This window comes from Orycteropus afer, unplaced genomic scaffold (genome assembly GCF_000298275.1).
Source record: "Orycteropus afer afer isolate SDZICR_OR568_19922 unplaced genomic scaffold, OryAfe1.0 scaffold00032, whole genome shotgun sequence".
In the NCBI taxonomy this organism is placed as follows: domain Eukaryota; kingdom Metazoa; phylum Chordata; class Mammalia; order Tubulidentata; family Orycteropodidae; genus Orycteropus; species Orycteropus afer.
Genome location: NW_006921619.1, coordinates 15054270 through 15073508, shown reverse-complemented (window position 1 = coordinate 15073508; position 19239 = coordinate 15054270). Strand labels below are relative to the sequence as shown.

The window sequence follows — 19239 nt, the reverse complement described above, 5'->3', positions numbered from 1 at the left end:
GATGCCAATGGAAGCAGCAGTCAGGACATCAGACGACGTACAGCACTGGGCAGTTCAGTTGCAAAGGGCTGTTTTCAAGTGCTGAGGAACAAAGATGTCTCCTTGAGGTCTAAGGCATGCCTGACACAAGCCATGATATTTTTAATTGCCACATATGCATGTGAGAGCTGGACAATGAATAAGGAAAACCAAAGAAGAATTGATGCTTTTGAGTCGTGATGTTGAAGAATGTTGAAAATACCATGGACTGCTAAAAGAACTAACAAATCTGTCCTGGAGAAAGTGCAGCTGGAATGCTTTTAGGAAGTGAGAATGGCCAGACTTTGTCTCACCTACTCTGGTTGTGTTGTCAGAAGGGACCATTCGCTGGAGAAGGAAGTGAAGCTTGGTAAGGTAGAGGGTCTACAAAAGAGGGGAAGGCCCTCAACAAGATGGATTGACACAGTGGTTTCAGTGATGGGCTCAAGTATAGCAAGGAGTGAGGAGCTGGTGCAGGACAGGGTGGTGTTTCGTTCTGCTGTACATAGTGTGGCTATGAGTCAGAGACAACTCCACAGCACCTAACAACAACAACATAACTACAACAATAACAACAGAAGTTCTGGTGGCATAGTGTCTAAGGCATTTGACTGCTAACCAGAGGCTGCTGGTTAGCACCACCAAGCACTGCTTAGAAGGAAAACCAGGCAATCTACTTCCATAGTGATATCTCCTCAGCAATCCAAGGAGGGGTCACAATGAGTTAGATCTGACTCTTAGGCAGTGAGTTTTTTTTTTTTTTTTTTTTTTAAATATTATTAAATCGAAAGGAAGATTGTACTAGCTGGTGAGTTGGTTGGGAGATGTTGGTCATTGGTCTGAGCTAAGGAACATGAGGAAAGCAGGTCTCCAGGTCTTTTCTGGTACATGTATATTCTGGCCTAAAAACACAAGTATGTATTTTCTTGTTTCAACAGGTGTATCTTTATAGGGTTAGCTATAGGAAGAGCAATGCATCAGGCTATCAAATTGTGCAATGGCCTCCAAATATTTAACTATGCTATATTCCCCTAATGACACTGTAAATCTAATTTTGCTTCCACTACAATTTGCATAAGGGAAAGATAATATGTAATAACAAAAAAAGCTATTCAATTGGATTCCAGAAATCTAAATCTGGCTCTATCATCAGGCATCTGGGTGACATGAGCAAGTCACTAGGTATATGGCCTTTGGTCTCTTTATCTCTGAAACAGAGCCCATAAGAGTTCTGGGGTTCAGATGAAGTACTATACATGAAATTGTTTTAAATGAAAATGCCCTAAATTATGGGGTTTGGGGAAAACAAGATGTCTAGGCTTTCAAACAAAATATGCCACAAGGTATACTGAGCAGGACACTGAAATTTGAGTGTGAAATGCTGTCAGTCCTAATACTCCCATGACTAGAACTTAAGGTCAGTTACTCATTCCTAAGCTTCATTTTCCTGCTGAAAGAGAATTTTTTTAATCTATAATAAAAATATTATTTTATTGTAAGAAAAATATTATCAATAAAGAGACAATAGTATTATTTCTTTATCACTAATATTGTTTACTCATTTTAAAGAAAAGTAATATAAACAACTTTTCCAGGCTCTATTCTAGGTGCTTGGGATTAATCAAGGGACCAAACAAATATCCTGAACTGCTGTGGGCTACATTCTGGTATGGAGAGACAGGCAAGAGACTACAAACCTAATAAGCGAGTAAATTAAATACTATTTTGGAAGAATATGGGTACTACATAAGGGGTAAAAAAAATAAATAAATAAATAAATAAATCACAGTAGAGAACTAGGGAATGAGAATGTGTAATGAATGAGAAGGGAGTCAGGTAGCAATTAAATATTCGACAATGATATTTGAGCAAAAATTGTCCCTAATAGACTTCCTGTTCTCCTCTTCTTCCTTTTCCTCCTCCTCCTTTACTATTATTATTTGATTAAAATTTTAGAAACTACAACAAACTCCCAGTGCTATACTTGAATATATTGCTATACTTTCGAATACTTATTATTGTAAAAACCAAAATACCTTTGAATTTAGTTTACTTACCCTTTCCATTCTGAAATCTGTAAGTTTCTTAATTTCAAAATGCAGTTTATCTCATAGGGCCTCTTAACATAAGTTTCTTCAAAGTAAACAATATTTCTACTACAAATGAAATAAATAGCCATATCCTTAGTATTAATGTGTACTTTTTTGAATATAAATTATTTTTAAAATCTTTATTTTTATCATTCACTTTTCTATTCCCAAAAAATGATATAGCAAAAGGGACGTTTTTTGTTTAGAAAAATATTCCCTCCTCTCCTTGTTTGTCTCCAGCCTTCCCAGGAGCACTGGGGCACAATGACTAGGTAGCTGTATTTCCTAGGATGAAGTAAATGACAAAAGGGATGTCAAACTTCCTGAGAGACACTGTCTACCTGCCTAAGAACAAATCATGTAGAGCTTGCAATAGCTTTCCAAGCAACACAATTAATTGATCCTCTGTCAGCCCCTTGGATCGCAATGTGTAATCAGAGCAGGCACTAGGGAAGACTTGTTGAGTTGGACCCTGTCAGAGGGAGGTTAGTGAAATTAGATTAAAATTATATTTAATGACTTTCCTGAACTGTTTACAGAACTTAGATATATGAACCTGTTTCCATCTTAGAAACATTTGCTGTCCCAGTGAAGACCTACATTTTTAGTGCATGACTAATTAAGAAAAATCCAGAATGACAGAACAGGCACTGTTAGCCTAAAAGCTTAAAGTGAAGGATCACATCAGCTTGCATATTGCTATTTCATGTTGAGACACTTATCTCTGTATATTAAAAACATATCTACCTGCAATCTGGCAAAGAATATTCGTGCCTATTTGCAGGACTGCTGGAGTTCTCGGAAGTGACAAAGTGCTAGACAAATGCTATTATTTATAGTCTACACTCATTCAATGAAAGATATCCATGAAATACTGCTGCCAAGAATAACATTAGTTACCCAGTCTGTCAATTTCATTTCAGGGTTCTCATTGGTTGAAACTAAACAAAATTCTTAGAGCAATGAAAATCCTTGTGACTAGAGAAGCCTATTTCAGGCCCAAGATGGTTTGGTTTCCAGCAGTGTTTGCTCTGCACACATTCTCACATGGTTTGACATGGCAACCAAAGCCATTTTGTCAGGGAATAAATTATGGGTGTGTCCAGCAACCATCTCTAGTCTCAAACTAGATTCACAAACCTTTCTCACATCTATTTTCAACTTTGTTTCTTAAGATTTATTTCTGTTGTTATGGGGAGACAAATACCAATAGGTCACACTCCCACCTACCACATATACTCTATTTATCACTGGCCTGAAGCAATGTATCATAGGAAGGGAAAGTGGGTGAGAGAGGGAAACAAAACTAGAGAAACAGAGGGAAAAAAAAAAAAGCATTTCAACTGAATTAAATAAATATCTATTAGATACCTACTGTGCACAAGATTAAATGTTAGACATGAGATAGAGAAATAAATAAGAATTTTGTCATTTATATAAGTAAATATAAACATCAGTAGAGAAATATAAATAAAGTTCTATGAGATGTCAGACAAGGAAAAGATCATATTATTTGTGAAGCAAGACGAGTACTTATTCATCCATTCATTCATTTACTATTCATTTTTAAAGTGCCTACTATATACCTGCTGGGAATATAAAAATAAATATGACAGTCCCTTCTCTTGAGAGTTGTATAGTTTGTTTTTCAAAGTTCAGTGTGCATCAGAATCTTCTTAAAGGTCTTTTAAAACACATATGTCTGGACCACAGTACTGGGTTATTTAATTTAGGAAGTCCTGTTATTGTGGTGCTCTCAGGAAGACACTTTGAAAACTACTAATCTAGAGCAACGGTGCTCAAATTTAATGTGTTCATTAAATTTCAACTTATCTCCTTATTAAATTAAGATTCCCATTTAGTAAGACTGAGGTTGAGTACCCCATTCCCAATTATGTATTATCCTGTGAACTGTACTTTAAGTAGTGATGGTCTAGTAGGTAAATAGAAACTTATAATAAATAGACACAAAAGGCATTAAGACATAAATAGAAACTAAGATAGTCCTTGGAGATAGGATTGAATTTCCATAGGGAAAGTTGTGAGGGTATATGCAGAGGAACAGGTTTAGGGCTTAAGTAAGTAAGAGAGGTGAAAGCACAAGAGATTGTGAGTATAAGTGTAAGAAGGTATACTGCGAACCTGGAAAAATTTCATATAATGATGATGTTCAAGATATAACTGTGTGTGTTGATAACTTGAATGGACTAGAAATTGGGGACTCCTAGAGGCAAACAATTGTGAGATTCTATGTATGAAAGTCACCAAAGGGATGTTGGCATTCCAGAGACTAGGATTAAAGGGGAAAATAGAGCCAAGTCACCAAGAAAACTTTTCTGAAGTCTAGATTTCTAAATTTACATGAAGTTCAGTAATTTATGCTGATGCATAGATTTTAGAAAACATGAGATCATTGATATGGGTACACACAATTATCAGAAAACCAAACACCAAACCCAAAACCACGACCATCGAGTCAATTCCAACTCATATTGACCCTATAGGACAGAGTAGAACTACCTCTGTGGGCTTCCAAGGCTGTACATCTTTACAGAGACAGACTGCCTCATCTTTCTCCTGTGGAGTAGTTGGTGAGTTCAAACTGCCAACTTTCTAGTTAGCAGCCAAATGCTTTAACCACTGCACCAACAGAGCTCCTTCAATCGAAAAACCAAACTGAACCAAACTCATGGCCATCAAGTTAATTCCTACTCATAATTACCCCATTGGCTTTCCAAGGCTATACATCTTTATGGAACGAGATTGCTTCATCTTTCTCACACAGAGCAGCTGGTGGATTTGACCCATTGACTTTCTGGTTAGCAGCCAAATATCTAGCTCTGGTAGCATAGTGCTTAAGGCACTTGACTGCTAACCAGAAGGCTGGCGGTTTCAAACCCACCAGCCACTCCTTGGAAGAAAGATGAGGCAATCTACTTCCATAGTGATACTGCCTTGGAAACCCAAGGAGGGGTCGCTATGAGTCAGGTCTGACTTGATGGCACATAACAACAACAACACAGTACCAGAGCTCCTTTTTCAATCAGAAAACAGTAGGGAAATATGTTAATGTCTTTGCTTGGTCCTCTGGATCAAAAGAGTATGTGTGAAAGGCACCATGTCTGTTGAAAAACACTGAGCAATACGGATGTTTTCACAGAAAGATCAAGCTAGCAGAGCAGGAGAAGGAAAACGAATTTCAAGATGAAGAGACATTTGCTAAAATAAGGTGTTGTTGTTGTTATGTGCCATCGAGTCAGACGCGACTCATAGCGACCCCTCCTTGGGTTTCCGAGGCAGTATCACTACGGAAGTAGATTGCCCCAACTTCCTTCCAAGGAGAGTGGCTGGTGGGTTTGAACCGCCAGCCTTCTGGTTAGCAGTCAAGTGCCTTAGCCACTATGTTACCAGAGCTCCCAAAATAATGTAGTGGGTCAAAACATTACACTGGAAAAAAATATCACAATGAGAATAGAAATGAGGAAAATAGGACTAATTCAGATAGGGTTGAGAGTATGTGGGAGAGGGTTCCGCCTTATTTGGCAAATTGCAATACCAGTATTTAGGAAAAGAAGGATTTGTGAGTTATGGTTGACATTGAAGACTTTTGTTTAATGCAAAGACAAGATCCAACATGAGATTCTGTAGAAAGTGTGTCAGGGAGAATGAGAAGTCTGGGATGGCCCACATGTATCTTCAAGTTACCGAGTAACTTAAATATAAGGCATTCATTAATATTTCAAGTTGTAGTGAAAAGGTCTTACTTCAGGCCTAATCAACCTCTACAGAACACTGAAAAATAGCTTATACAGGTTCAAAGATTTATCATATTGTTGTCATTGTTGTTAGCTGCTGTCTAGTCACTTCCAGTTCATGGCAACCTCATGCAGTTCCTGATGAAGTTGCCCAAAACAAAACAGAAAAACTATTTGACTTAGAGGAGTCTTTTGACTGCCCATAATTTAGTCTGAAAAATCTATCAGGCAGAAAATTTCCATTCACTGACTAAAATAACAAGTGTTAGAAAGAAAAATAACAATATGGAAATATGTGTCTTCTAACGCTTTTTTATTTGAAAGAGGTTGCAGTGTCTTGCTCGAAGAAAATTAGTTTATCTACATCACTATCCATAAAGCTTACATCAAAAACTACTCGAAGTGATCACATGGATGATTACATTATCACACTTGCTTCCAATTTTCTATTTCTCAATGCAAAATGCCCTATCAGCCTTAACATTGTTATGATGTGGGTTCTGCCCTCAATTATGAGAGAGCTGCTTGAGTTAACAGAATTTGAGAATGGTGTTTTACTCTTTACTTTGGCAGATTAAGTTTGCTCATTTGAAGTAAAAGAAAAAGCTACTGGAATTTGGAAAGTGGTGAGAGGAGTATAAACTCTTATGTTTCTTCTAACTTTAACGATTTAATTCTGAACTTCAAAGAGTGTAATTCATGATAAAAACAGAGGCAGTTATGAGAGGAGAATGGAAGGCAAACAAAGTTTGATAAGATGTTAATAAGAATATGGTGACAATTAATTATCCCTGTCTAAATTATTTCCCAAATACTATGGCTTAAAGTAGAACAAAAATGTTAATAACTGTCATTTTCAAAACCTTGACTAACCGCTAAGTACATTTCACCCCATGCCCATTTCTCATCCTATTTTAAATGGAACAAAGTGGCTTTCAGAGGATGGGAAGTGCATAATTATATAGACCTGAGTCTTTGGACTTTGATCATAATTACAGTGCTTTATCCATCTATGATTTGTTGCTTGAGGACTATTCCTTGGTGAGTCCTTTAAAGGAAATAGAAACCCTGTCAGAACAAATTTGAACTGTGAAACAGCTAATCAGTAACTTAGCTCTCTTGACTTGAAACACAGATTGAAAATTGCCCCTTTGCATCTCACTATCCATTTGGCTTCTAAGTAAAGTGAGAACATGAAGTTTCTCTTTGGGAAGGTGGATTTTTGTTATTCATTATCACCAAGTACCTTCTTTTAGGAGCTGCTATTGGAAATTTGGGGAGCTCTGGTAGCATAGTGCCTAAGGCACTTGACTGCTAACCAGAAGGCTGGCGGTTCAAACCCACCAGCCACTCCTCGGAAGGAAGGTTGGGCAATCCTACTTCCGTAGTGATATTGCCTCGGAAACCCAAGGAGGGGTCGCTATGAGTCGGGGCCGACTCGATGGCAAATAACAACAACAACAACAACAACATTGGAAATTTAGCATAGTGCCTAAGGCACTTGACTGCTAACCTGAAGGCTGGCGGTTCAAACCCACCAGCCACTCCTCGGAAGGAAGATGGGCCAATCTACTTCCATAGTGATACTGCCTCGGAAACCCAAGAAGGGATTGCTATGAGTCAGGTCCGACTTGACGGCAAACAACAACAACAACATTGGAAATTGAGAACCTCTGGTGGCACAGTGGTTAAAGAGCATTCAGCTGTGAACCAAAAGGTCTGCTGTTTGAACCCACCAGCTTCTCCAATGGAGAAAGATGAGGCAGTCTGCTTCTGAAAAGATTTGGAAACCCTATGGGGCAGTTCTGCTGTGTCCTACAGTGTTGCTGTGAGATGGAATGGACATGATGGCAATGGGTTTTTTAACTGGGAAGTTGGGTTCAAGTATTTCTCACTGTAGTTAGGTGGTTCACAAAATTGAGGGTACAAACAAATCATCTGTGGTGATTAAACATAAGCATGTTTATTTTGCTTTCCTCACCCTATCCTGATTTCTCAGAGCGAGGCATCAATGTAATCTCAAACCTAAAATTAATAGGGAATCTTATAGTACCTATTGGTCTAGAGCTGTTTCTCAGATGTAGTCTGAGGACTACATGAATCAAACTTGCATGTTTTCATCTACAGTGAAATTCAAGCCTCCACCTAGATTTTGATGTAACATCTCTCCAAAATCTTGACAACATCAGAAAGGAGCACATGTACTCCTGTGTTTCCTGAATCTGAATTGGGCATCACAGTTTTAGAGTTGTCATCTGAGAATCAGAAGTACTTTAATGTAAAGCATATGAGGAACTTTAACAGCTACTACTAAAATTCCTTGTTCTCTTCTGCTATCATGAGGGTGGACGCTTGCTCTTGAGTCCCTAGCCAGAATTGCTGGGAATTATTTCTATATGTGTAGTTTTACTTTGAGATCTAGGATTGTATCCCATTTATTTCCACAATATTCTTCACTCAGTACCTTAAATAAATAAATAAATAAATAAATAAATAATCATGGGATATTTTTCTTACAAAAAAATCAAACTGATAAATAGATTTTGTTTCCATATATACAAATTGAGGATAAAAAATCTTTTACTGTTGTATTTGTTTCCTATTGCTGCTATAACAAATTACTGCATACTTAGTGGCTGAAGGCCACACAAATTTATTACCTCACCGTTTTGGAGGTTAAGAGGCTTGATGTAGGTCTCATTGGACTAAAATCAAGGTGTCAGCAGGGCTGCATTCCTTCTGGAGCCTCTAGGGGAAGAATCTCTTTCCTTGCACTTTCCAATTTCTAGACAGTGCCCACATTCCTTGGCTCATGGTCCCCTTTCATGTTCAAAGCCAGGGCTGGTATTTAAGTCTTTCTCACATAGCAGTACTCTGATAGTAACTCCTCTTCTTGCCCCATTTCTAGTTTTAAGGACACTTGTGAATAGATTGGGCCCTTCTGGAAAATCCACGATAATCTAGTTATGTCAAGGTCAGCTGAGTAGCAAACTTAATTTCATCTGCAAGTTTAATTCCTTTTTGCCAAGTAACATATATACTCATAGGTTCTAGGAATTGGGATGTGGACAACTTTGGGGGCCATTATCAAGTCTACCATACTGGCTTATCTCCCAGGTGGGAATAATGAACTGGGAAACACATTATTAGCCGTAAAGTATTATACAGATCTAATAAAATGGTATGTTCTGTGGCAGACAGAACACTGAACTGTACATCAAGACATTTGATTTTAGCCCTTGCTCTGCTACCATTTTGCTAATCTTGGACAAGCCACTTAATCCCCTCTGGTATTCAGGTCCTTCACTTCTAAAATAAGAGAGCTGAGAGAGACAAGCCAAGGTCATATTGAGACCCATAATTAGCTTTGTTCTTAATTTATAGATAGTATAGAACAAAGAACGTAGGCTATGGCTACATGAGGAGACAATTGTTGCTGCAAAGGGAGAACCTGTCTGCTGGAATCCTTATTTTTGTTGCTAATTACTATTGAGTCAGTTGTAACTCATGGGGACCCCTTGTATACCACAAAAACATGTTGCCTGGTCCTGTGCCATCTCCATGATCATTGATATGCTCAAGTCCATTATTGTAGCCATTGTGTATTTTGAGTGTCTTCCAACCCAGCGGGCTCATCTTCTAGCAATATATAAAGCAATATTCTGTCATGTTCCATAGGGTTTTTGTTGATTAATTTTCAGAAGTCATTGCCAGGCCTTTCTTTCTCATCTTAGTCTGAAAGCTCCACTGAATCCTGTCCACCAAGGGTGATCTTACTGGTACTTGAGATATTGGTGGTATAGTTTCCAGCACCATAGCAACACTTAAGCCACTACAGTATGACAAAATGACAAATGGGTAGTGGGGTTTCCTATACACATTTGCCCCTTGGTACCTATGGATGATTGGTTCTCTGACCCCCACAGATAGCAAAATCTGGGGATACTCAAGTCTCTTTTATTAAATGGAGTCGTATTTGCCTATAAACTACACACATCCTCCTATATATTATAAGTCATCTTTAGATTATTTACAATATCTAACACAATGTAAATGCTATATAAATAGCACTTTACACTTCTTAGCCTTTAAGGGGTTGCTTTGACCACTTAATTATTGTTTTCTTTTTCCCTATAAATATTTTTGATCTGCAATTGATTGAATCCGTGATGTGGAACCTGCTGATATGGAGCGCCAACTGTGCACAATAATAGAAACGAATTCTATGCTAAAGAGGGAATCTCAGAGTTTTGTTGAGTCCATAATTAATTTGCAAAATTCTAGTTGTAAGTAGTGATTTAAGATATTGCTATACGAACTTAATTGATGAGGAATTTTTTTTTTTTTTAATTGTGATTTGGGTTGATGAGGAAATTTTTATTTAGATAGCTTAATCGGTTTCATGAAAGTCACACAATCAGTTAGTGGCAGAGTCAGGGCTATAATTCAGAACTTCTAGTAGGTCCCATGTGTGCTCTGCTAACATATCTCCCTGTCTCTCTGTCATATAAATGCCTTCACAGCTCAGCAGTAGCATACAAAATAATAGCAGAGGCATACTTTTGGCTAACTACTGTTGATCCTAAAGGCATTGTGAAAGGTAATCTTGTGAAAATTATAAGGGTTTGATGTTACAACTGATGGATACATCAGTTCTTGCAGAGATATTGTATCTTCATAGTTTTTGAATTAAAAAGATTTACAGTTTTTCTTGGTCTCTGTCTTGCTTCATTTCAAATATTGAACATAAGCAAAATGTACAGACTGCCACATGCTGATTTATTCAGTGACTGTGGAGATGATTGGGATTAGTGGATTAACTTTACTAACACCTCGTTTGCTCCCCGAAATGAGAGTGTGCATCCTTTACTCAAAGTTAGAAATCATATCAGGTTATGTCATGTTGTTGTTGTTGTTATGTGCCGTCGAGTCAGCCCCGACTCATAGCGACCCCTCCTTGGGTTTTCGAGGCAGTATCACTACGGAAGTAGGATTGCCCAACCTTCATACCATAGGTTATTTTGGAAGCTTTCATATGCACAGAAATGACACTATGGGCATATTTTTATGTGTATATTTGCTACGATACTGACAGAGAAGAAAACCACTTAAAAATGTTAATTGAAGCCATTTACCAAGGTTTAAGGAATGTGGTGTGATTCTCTGGAATTAACAGCGGCTGAGGACTTCTGCTGGGGTAGTGCCTAAGGCATTTGACTGCTAACTAGAAGGCTGGTGGTTCAAACCCGCCAGCCACTCCTCGGAAGGAACGTTGGGCAATCTACTTCCATAGTGATACCACCTCAGAAACCCAAGGAGGGGTTGCTATGAGTCAGATCCAACTCAATGGCAGTGGGTTTTTTTTTTTTGTTTTGTTTTGGGTTTTTTTTGGTTTTTGAGTGGTTAAGGCATTCAGCTGCTAACAAAAGGTTGGTGGTTTGAACCCACTGGCCACTCCTGGGAGGAAAGATGAGGCAGTCTCCTTCCATAAAGATTTACAGCCTTAGAAGTCCAAGGGGGTAGTTCTACTCTGCTGTATTGGGTCACTATAAGTCAGAGCTGACTTGATGGCAGCAGATTTGGTGATTTTTTTTTTTTAGAGGGGATTATCAGGAATCTCTAGTTCATGCTAGAGTTAACATGCTTAGCTGCTAACTAAATTGTTGGAGATTCACGTGGACCCAGAAGTGCCTCAAAAGAAAGGACTAGAGATCTATTTCCAAATAGTCATTGAATACCCTATGGAGCACAGGTCTGCTCTGACACACGGGGTTGCCATGAGTCAGAGTCAACTCGATGGCAATTAGTTGGAGTGTTTACCACCAGTGATATCGAGGGGAAGGGAGAGAAGGAGCAGTTAGTTACTGGAACTCAAAACCAAAAAACAAACTCACTGCCATGGAGTTGGTCCCGACTCATAGCGACCCCTCCTTGGGTTTCCGAGGCGGTATTACTACAGAAGTAGATTGCCCAACCTTCCTTCTGAGGAGTGGCTGGTGGGTTTGAACTGCCAGCCTTCTGGTTAGCAGTCAAATGCCTTAGGCACTACGCTACTGGAACTCAAGAGACCTGGAATTATGGCAAGGCTCTGACAGGACCCACAGTCCTTAGTTGAAAACCCAGCAGAAAGGCAGCCAGGGAAACATCGTATCCCAATCTCCTCTAGTCCACTGATCCCTTCTTGGGGATTCCCAGTAGTTGAATCCAGCAGAAAAGCAGAGGGAAAAGGAAATTGTTAATGTAATCTTTACAAGTCAGTTTCCTGGGACACAGGGCAGGGAGGGAAAGGCTGGAGAGAATATGTGGAGGGGCAAGTGGAAGATATCAAACACAAAGCTACATCTGTATTTATGTGATTCTGACAAATGAAGTGATCTTCCACTGTCAATTCACTGTATCAACTTTCTTTGGGGATATATTTAGAAAACACAGTTAATAAAGCTGACTTTTAAGCTAGTAAAGTGTAAAATTCATAACACATATGTAATTCACAGGAAACACATCTTACTTATCCATATAATATTTTAACAATGTAATGCTTCCTTTGAGTAGCTGCTGACAGTGAGAAATAATACAAAATCATTTCACAAGTGGTTCGGATCTTAATGGTGTTTACTTTTATTTTTAGCTTTCACTTATCACATTATTTCAAAATTTAATTCTACTTCATTTTAATTACCTCAACTGATACTTTTTTGAAAAGATATTTTGAAAGACTTAATCTGTAAGACTAATCGGTTCAAAAATCTATTTTAAAAGCTAGATTGTAATTTTAAAACTAAACAATGGAAATAGCTCAGTTATAAACCAAACAAAAAATTAACAAAAGTTTAGCTTCTAAAATGAATCTGCCATTTCCTAATAAAACAAATTTGTACACAATGAGGTTTGTTTGGTATTTATTTTTTATTAAAGGAATACTCAAAGGAATCTAAAATTTGATTCTTAACTAAAATTTATATTCATGTATTCATTTAATAAAACATAATCAGCAAACTAAACTCATTGTATATGCTTTTCTTTTATAAGGAAATGACAAATTTATCATGACTCTTATTTATTGATTTTGCTTCATTTCATCCATGGCTCAATATTTTAGTTAAAATTAAGTTAGTAATCAAATGACAATTCTTGGATTTTGACTACTTTCTCCTTTTCTTCATAACAGTCAATATCATCAAAAGGAAAATCCAAGCTCTATAGGGCTGGCAGTTCAAACCCACCAGCCACTCCTCAGAGGGAAGATTCGGCAATCTACTTCTATAGTGATAATCAAACCAAACCAAACATACTGCCTCAGAAACCCAAGGAGGGGTCTCTATGAGTCAGATCTGACTTGACTGCAGTGAGTTAGTGAGTGATAGTTCCTAGTGACGTAGTGCTTTAGACATTTGACTGCTAACCGAAAGGGTGGCGGTTCAGACCCACCAGCCACTCCTCGGAAGGAGGACTGGGAGATCTACTTCCATAGAGATACCACCTTGGTAACCCAAGGAAGGGTCACTATTAGTTGTATCCAACTCTATGGCAGTGAGGTTTTTTTTTTTTTTTTTTGGTATAGTTCTTAGTACTCTTGATTGTAAGGTGGGTTTTTGCAAAGTTTGAGGTAAGTTATTAGCCTATCTAAATGCAGAGTATGTCAATACGTTCAGATGTAAAGGAAAAATACAGAGGGTGAAATCTCTACTTTAACTGAGAGAAAATGATTTTCATAGTAATTTAAAATGTGGCTGAAAACAAGTATTTTTGAAGAAGCATTCACATTCGGTATTAAATGATAATAACATCCTTCATATATTCTATTCTGTGGTAAAAGGAATTTCATATGTTAATGTAGCTTGGAGTTAAAAATACTATGATACGCTGTTCTTTCCTTTTTGAAAATTCTCTTTCATGGCTTTTTTCTAATGACAAGATCAGAGAAAGACAAATTTAACTATGTAGATAACTATGATTATAGAATGATTAAATTTGGTATTTCTTAAAATAGGTTTTGTAAACTGAGAACCACAAAGATTGTCTGCTTAGAAAATCCAACTCAAACCCATTCATTCATTAGGTAGCAAAGAGGAAATAATTTGATTCTTGCTTTGAAAATACACAATATCATATAGGTTTCTGAAGGTGATATTCTACTCATTCATTCATTTATATATATATAAATAAATGTATGACTCAATGGCAATATAGTCATCATCCAGTTCTTAATATGTGTGACAAAAAGTTAATATAATTGAAGAAATACGTGTTATTAAATATATAAGTACCATAGAGTTAAACTAACGAACATACCGGCCATATCTTGTTCATTTATATATTTCCAATGCCTAGCACAGAGCAGACGCTCACTAACAAATGTTGTTCTCTTCAATTTATTTGCTGGTTAAGTGTTTTTTACAAATGGAAATTGCACATTCTCACCTGAACAATTTATTCAGCAAATAAATTGTTCCCTGACCACCCAGTACCACAACCCCACAGCTCCCCGACATTGTTCCCTCCCTTCCCTAAAATTGAAATTCACCCTCACTAAAGTTCAGGGCATTCAAAGAAATTTAAGAATTCTTTTGTTGTTGCACTACTATTTTTTGGAATTTTGCAATCTGTCAAAAGCTACAATGATATTTTTTCCATGAATTAACAGGCTTCCAGGAGAACATGAAAAGCAATTTCCTTATTTATTTATAGGTTTCACTCATCAATTACTGGAAATGCCTCTAGACATAGGTGTGTAGGATGGATGTGTGGGTTGGTAGTCAATAAAAGGAAGTTTCTTCTAAAGCTGAGTTAGATCCAAGCATCTACTTTAAGAAAGATGCCCTAAAAGGAAGCATTATAGGGCTAACATTTTGTTATAATTATGTTCTTAGAAAGATTATTCTGCAAAGTTTTTAGCGGAATTGTAAATATTGAACCTGGAAAAAATTCAGAGAACTAGAAAATCTTTGGTCTTTGCTTTTTATCAACCCAAATCTCCAACCCCAACTAAATGTAATTTCCAAGTTGCCCAAGAAAATATACTCTCGAGGAATGTATTTCTGCTAATATTGTTTGTGTCAGAGAGCAAGGGATCAAAACACCATTCACATTCCCCACTTCAACCTGGGGGGACACAATTCTGCTTCAGTCTCTCTTTTTCCTTTTTCTCCCTCTCTTTTCTTTCTCTCCACCATCCCATTTACCTTTCTGCCTTACGTTTCCTCTTCTACTTTCTCAGACAGTCCACCAGAAACTTCACAGGAAGAGAAACAAAGTCTACATTGTCCACATTAATGTGCAACATGGTGCCAAATTATATTAATGAAAAAAGATCACACATCTTTCCTAATCCCCTAGGCAATTTGACAGTAACTGAGCCCTGTCCAGGAGCAACTCTGCTTCTAGTATGAGGCTCCAATAGGCACTTGTGGTGAATGACAACTTAACCCCTTTGTAACCCCACCGTTTTCAACACTCAGAGGACCTCTCTCATTAGTCTTATAAAATAAAGTACGAAATTCCAACATCAAACCTCATGCTGTTAAATTAACAACATCACACTGCTACATACGACTTGAATGTCTCCCATAACTTGATGACTGGAAAAACACTGTTCAGATTTCATTTACCAGTTTAAAAATAGCAAACTCTAATTTGAAACACACACACCACACACACATCCGTACACCCTCACTAATATTCCCTCTCAGTGCTAGGCAATGTTCCTGACTATAAACATAAATAAAATTCAGCATAATCATAGATTTTAAGAACCAGATTTGTCAAAAGATGATGTTTGTTATGAAACAAGTCATGAAGAAAATATTCCTTAGAACCTACATGACAAGCCACAATCTGTTTTGTATAACAATGGCTATTTACCTTTTTTTTTTTTTTTTTAAGTATAAATCAAAACCATTCTGTTTATTTTGACTTGAAGATCATCCATAGATTATTATACCCCTTTCCAATGAAATATCTTCTTCTTGGATGGGTAGGTGCAGAACAAAGCGAATAATTTTTAAACATCTTAAAATGGTGTTACAATTATTTTTTAAAATAAGGGAAAATTGTTTTCAAGCTTTGTCACTTTGTAGATCCAGAAATGATCTAAAAAAGAAAACTAGAAAAGATGCTCACAGACTACTTGAAGACCACAGAAAATCCAGCATATTATCACTGTTTACTAAACAAGGTGGAGTTCCTCTTCATACAACTGCAGAAACACTCATAATACACAGGCACTCAGATTAAGTTCTGATAGAAGTTACTTCACATTTCAACTCACCGCTGGGTGTAAGGGTCGGGGCAGTACTCTAGGGTGGTGCACCGGGAAGTTTCAAAATTCATTTCCTTCAACTTTCTTTGATATCAACAAATGGAGAGTGATAATATAACATATACACATATACCTGTGTATATATAAATATAAAGCCAGGAGGCTAAAAGCAGTAGGGTCAAATGCTATCAGACATGGAAATTTAGACACCCCCCTCTCCCCCCCCCCACATTTGCAAAGAGGCGGAGCATTTCTTGATTTTGGCCAATGAGATTCATCAAGTGACTAAAATATCATAAATAGTGGATTCTTACCAGCTGGGCATCCTCTCTAATGTTGTTCTTTTCCCTCTACCTCTTCTTTAGAGTCCTTGACATATAGTAGCCACACTTGTTGTTGGAAACTTGGTGGCATCGCTGAACTTCTGATCTCTCTGGTGATTGGACGTTGGCATGAATGGCATCAGAGTTTAATTTCAGCAGCCTGGTCTTTTGTAACAGAACTGAGCTGCTGTATGTCCACTCTGCTTCAGCTGGTTAACTTTTCCTTGTATCTGGACCCTATCTTAATTTAAGGACTTCTGTTACTGCTTCTGGGGCTAAAATGTTTTGCTGAACTGCTTAGGAAAGTGGTTTTTTTTTTTTTTTTTTTTTTTCATATCTCCCCCCCCCTTCATTCTGCCTTTCAGCCAACCGCCTGTTGTGGTCACAATCTCAAATAGCAAAGACGGGGAAATTCCTTGATTATATTTAACCTAGAACTCACTCTACGTCTCAACCAAGAGAAAAAGTATTCGTTCACATTCCTTTACATGTTGTGCCTGTCTCAAGTAAAAGAAAATGACTTTTAATGACTAGCTTCAATGCCCTAGAACACATATGTATAAAAATTTTCTCAAAGTAATATTGAAGTAGAAAAATCATATATTACTTTAGAATATTTTGAAGAATATATAAATCATTTCAAATTGTCTACTAATGAAAACATTCTACTTTACTTCTGTCTCTATTGGTCTGTTTACTCTCCAATGCATGTTGTATGTTTTGCTGATTTTGATTTTTGCTTAGTTCAAATACTGGTACTTGCAATAAAGCTACAAATTGTTCATAATATAGAAAAAATGAATGTAAATTCAAGAAAAGTCCACATACAGATTATTTCCTTTCCTTTCTCAGTACTGGCTGTAAATCTATCTTGGTTTTGTGGAGTTGGAGACTGAATGAAATATGATTCAGAAGCTAAATTAAAATAGACTCTGTCAAGAAAAAAAAAATACAGTCTGTGTACCCAAATGTCACTGACAATTGCATCTTCACATCTTCCACTCACCCTTTACTCACAGGATACCTGTAAACTGATGATGTTGGCAGATGTCAAAGCTAGGAGATAATCTAGTCTTTTTCAGGAAAACTTAGCATTTTTTTAAAAGAAATTCTAGTTCAAAATGTGTTTCATACAAATATATATAATTTAATATGTTGCTTCAGCCAGGATGGAAGAGAAAAGCTATTTAAAACTTGACATTCTCTTCCCTTACTTAGCCTGAGAGCTCTAACATCTGTGAATTGTGAAATTCACAAACTTGAGGACCTGATCCCCAGCCAAATCAAACAGCTTGTTCTACAAAATGTGAAACTTGAAGGGAAGATCATTTGACTAATTAATTATAGATTTTCTCATTGGAATTAAAATGTTTAGTTCTATTCCCCATAATTGGCAGATGACCTGAATGTACAAAGTTCCTGCATTGAAAATAATCAATTTCCTTTGACCATGGCCTTGCTTCTCTCATTTATAAAATGAAAGGTGAAATGATGATCTCTACCACAGTGCTTCTCCAATTCCCATGTGCATGTGGGACACATGGTAATCCTGTTAATGTTGATTCTGGTTCAGTAGGTCAGATAGGGCATGAAAGTCTCCATTTCTAACACACTTTCAGGTGATGCTCACACTGCTGATCCTGGGACCACAGTTTGAATAGTAAATCTAGTGTTCTTCCCAGGTGTGATATTTATAATTTAGTCATTCTAGAAAATAAGCAAGAGCTCTTTTCAATATTTTGCTATTACAAGCAAAGTTTATAGACTCCCAAATAAGCTATCAATTTGCAAACATTTTTTTTTGTTGTTGTTGTTGTTAGGTGCCGTTGAGTTGCCTCCAACTTATAGTGAACCTATGTACAACATAAAGCAACGCTGCTCTGTCCTGTGCCAGCCTCACAATCCTTGAGATACCTAAGCCCATCATTGCAGCCAGTGTTTCAATCCATCTCGCTGATTGTTTTCCCTATTTTCGCTGACCCTCCACTTCACCAAGCATGATATCCTCCTGCAGGCAATGGTCCCTTCTTACATGACCAAAGTAGGTGAGATGAAGTCTGTCTGGCCTTTGTCGATTCCAAGGAGAATTCTGGCTACACATCTTCTAGGACAGATTTGTTAGTTCCTCTGGCAGTCCACGGCACTTTCAGTATTCTTCACCAATACCGCAACTCAAAACCATCAACTCTTTTTCAGTCTTCTTTATTCATTGTCCAGTTTTCACATGCATATGAGGTGATTGAAAACATTATGGCTGGGGTTAGGCACACCTTAGTCTTCAAAGAGACATCTTTGCTCTTTAGCAAGAGGTATTTTGCTTTAAAGAGGTATTTTGCAGCAGATTTGCCTTGTCCAATCTGTCTAACATTCTTAGTGAGCAAACATTCTTAGCATGCTCTAATTTTTAAATATTTCATTGCCTGATTTATTATTATTATTTTTTTAAAAAAAGATCTTTTACAATGGATACCCTGCCATTAGTAGTTATAAAAAACCCTAAATTTACTTCAGTGGAAGGCAGATATTAAATGACAAATCATATACAAATAATTATGGGAAATATTGGTACTATAGCATTGAGGAAATAAATGCAGAGAATTACCTTGACCAAGGATAAACAAGAAAACTGTCGAGGATTCAATAGCACATCAATAGCACACACCTATACTATACAAGTATGTTGTTGTTGTTGTTAGGTGCCGTCGAGTCGGCCCTGACTCATAGCGACCCCTCCTTGGGTTTCCGAGGCAGTATCACTACGGAAGTAGGATTGCCCAACCTTCCTTCCGAGGAGT

At 37.3% G+C, this 19239-nt stretch overlaps 1 protein-coding gene across 1 annotated transcript in view; it reads right to left on the bottom strand.

Moving 5' to 3' along the window:
* The window catches only part of TP63 (tumor protein p63), a 291851-nt gene extending 275659 nt beyond the window's left edge, over window positions 1-16192 (bottom strand). Inside the window, exon 1 of the mRNA XM_007936004.2 lies at window positions 16131-16192. Within this exon, the coding sequence (XP_007934195.1) occupies window positions 16131-16192 (62 nt within the window). The remainder of the gene's footprint in view (window positions 1-16130) is intronic.
* Between the last annotated feature and the right edge of the window lie 3047 nt (window positions 16193-19239).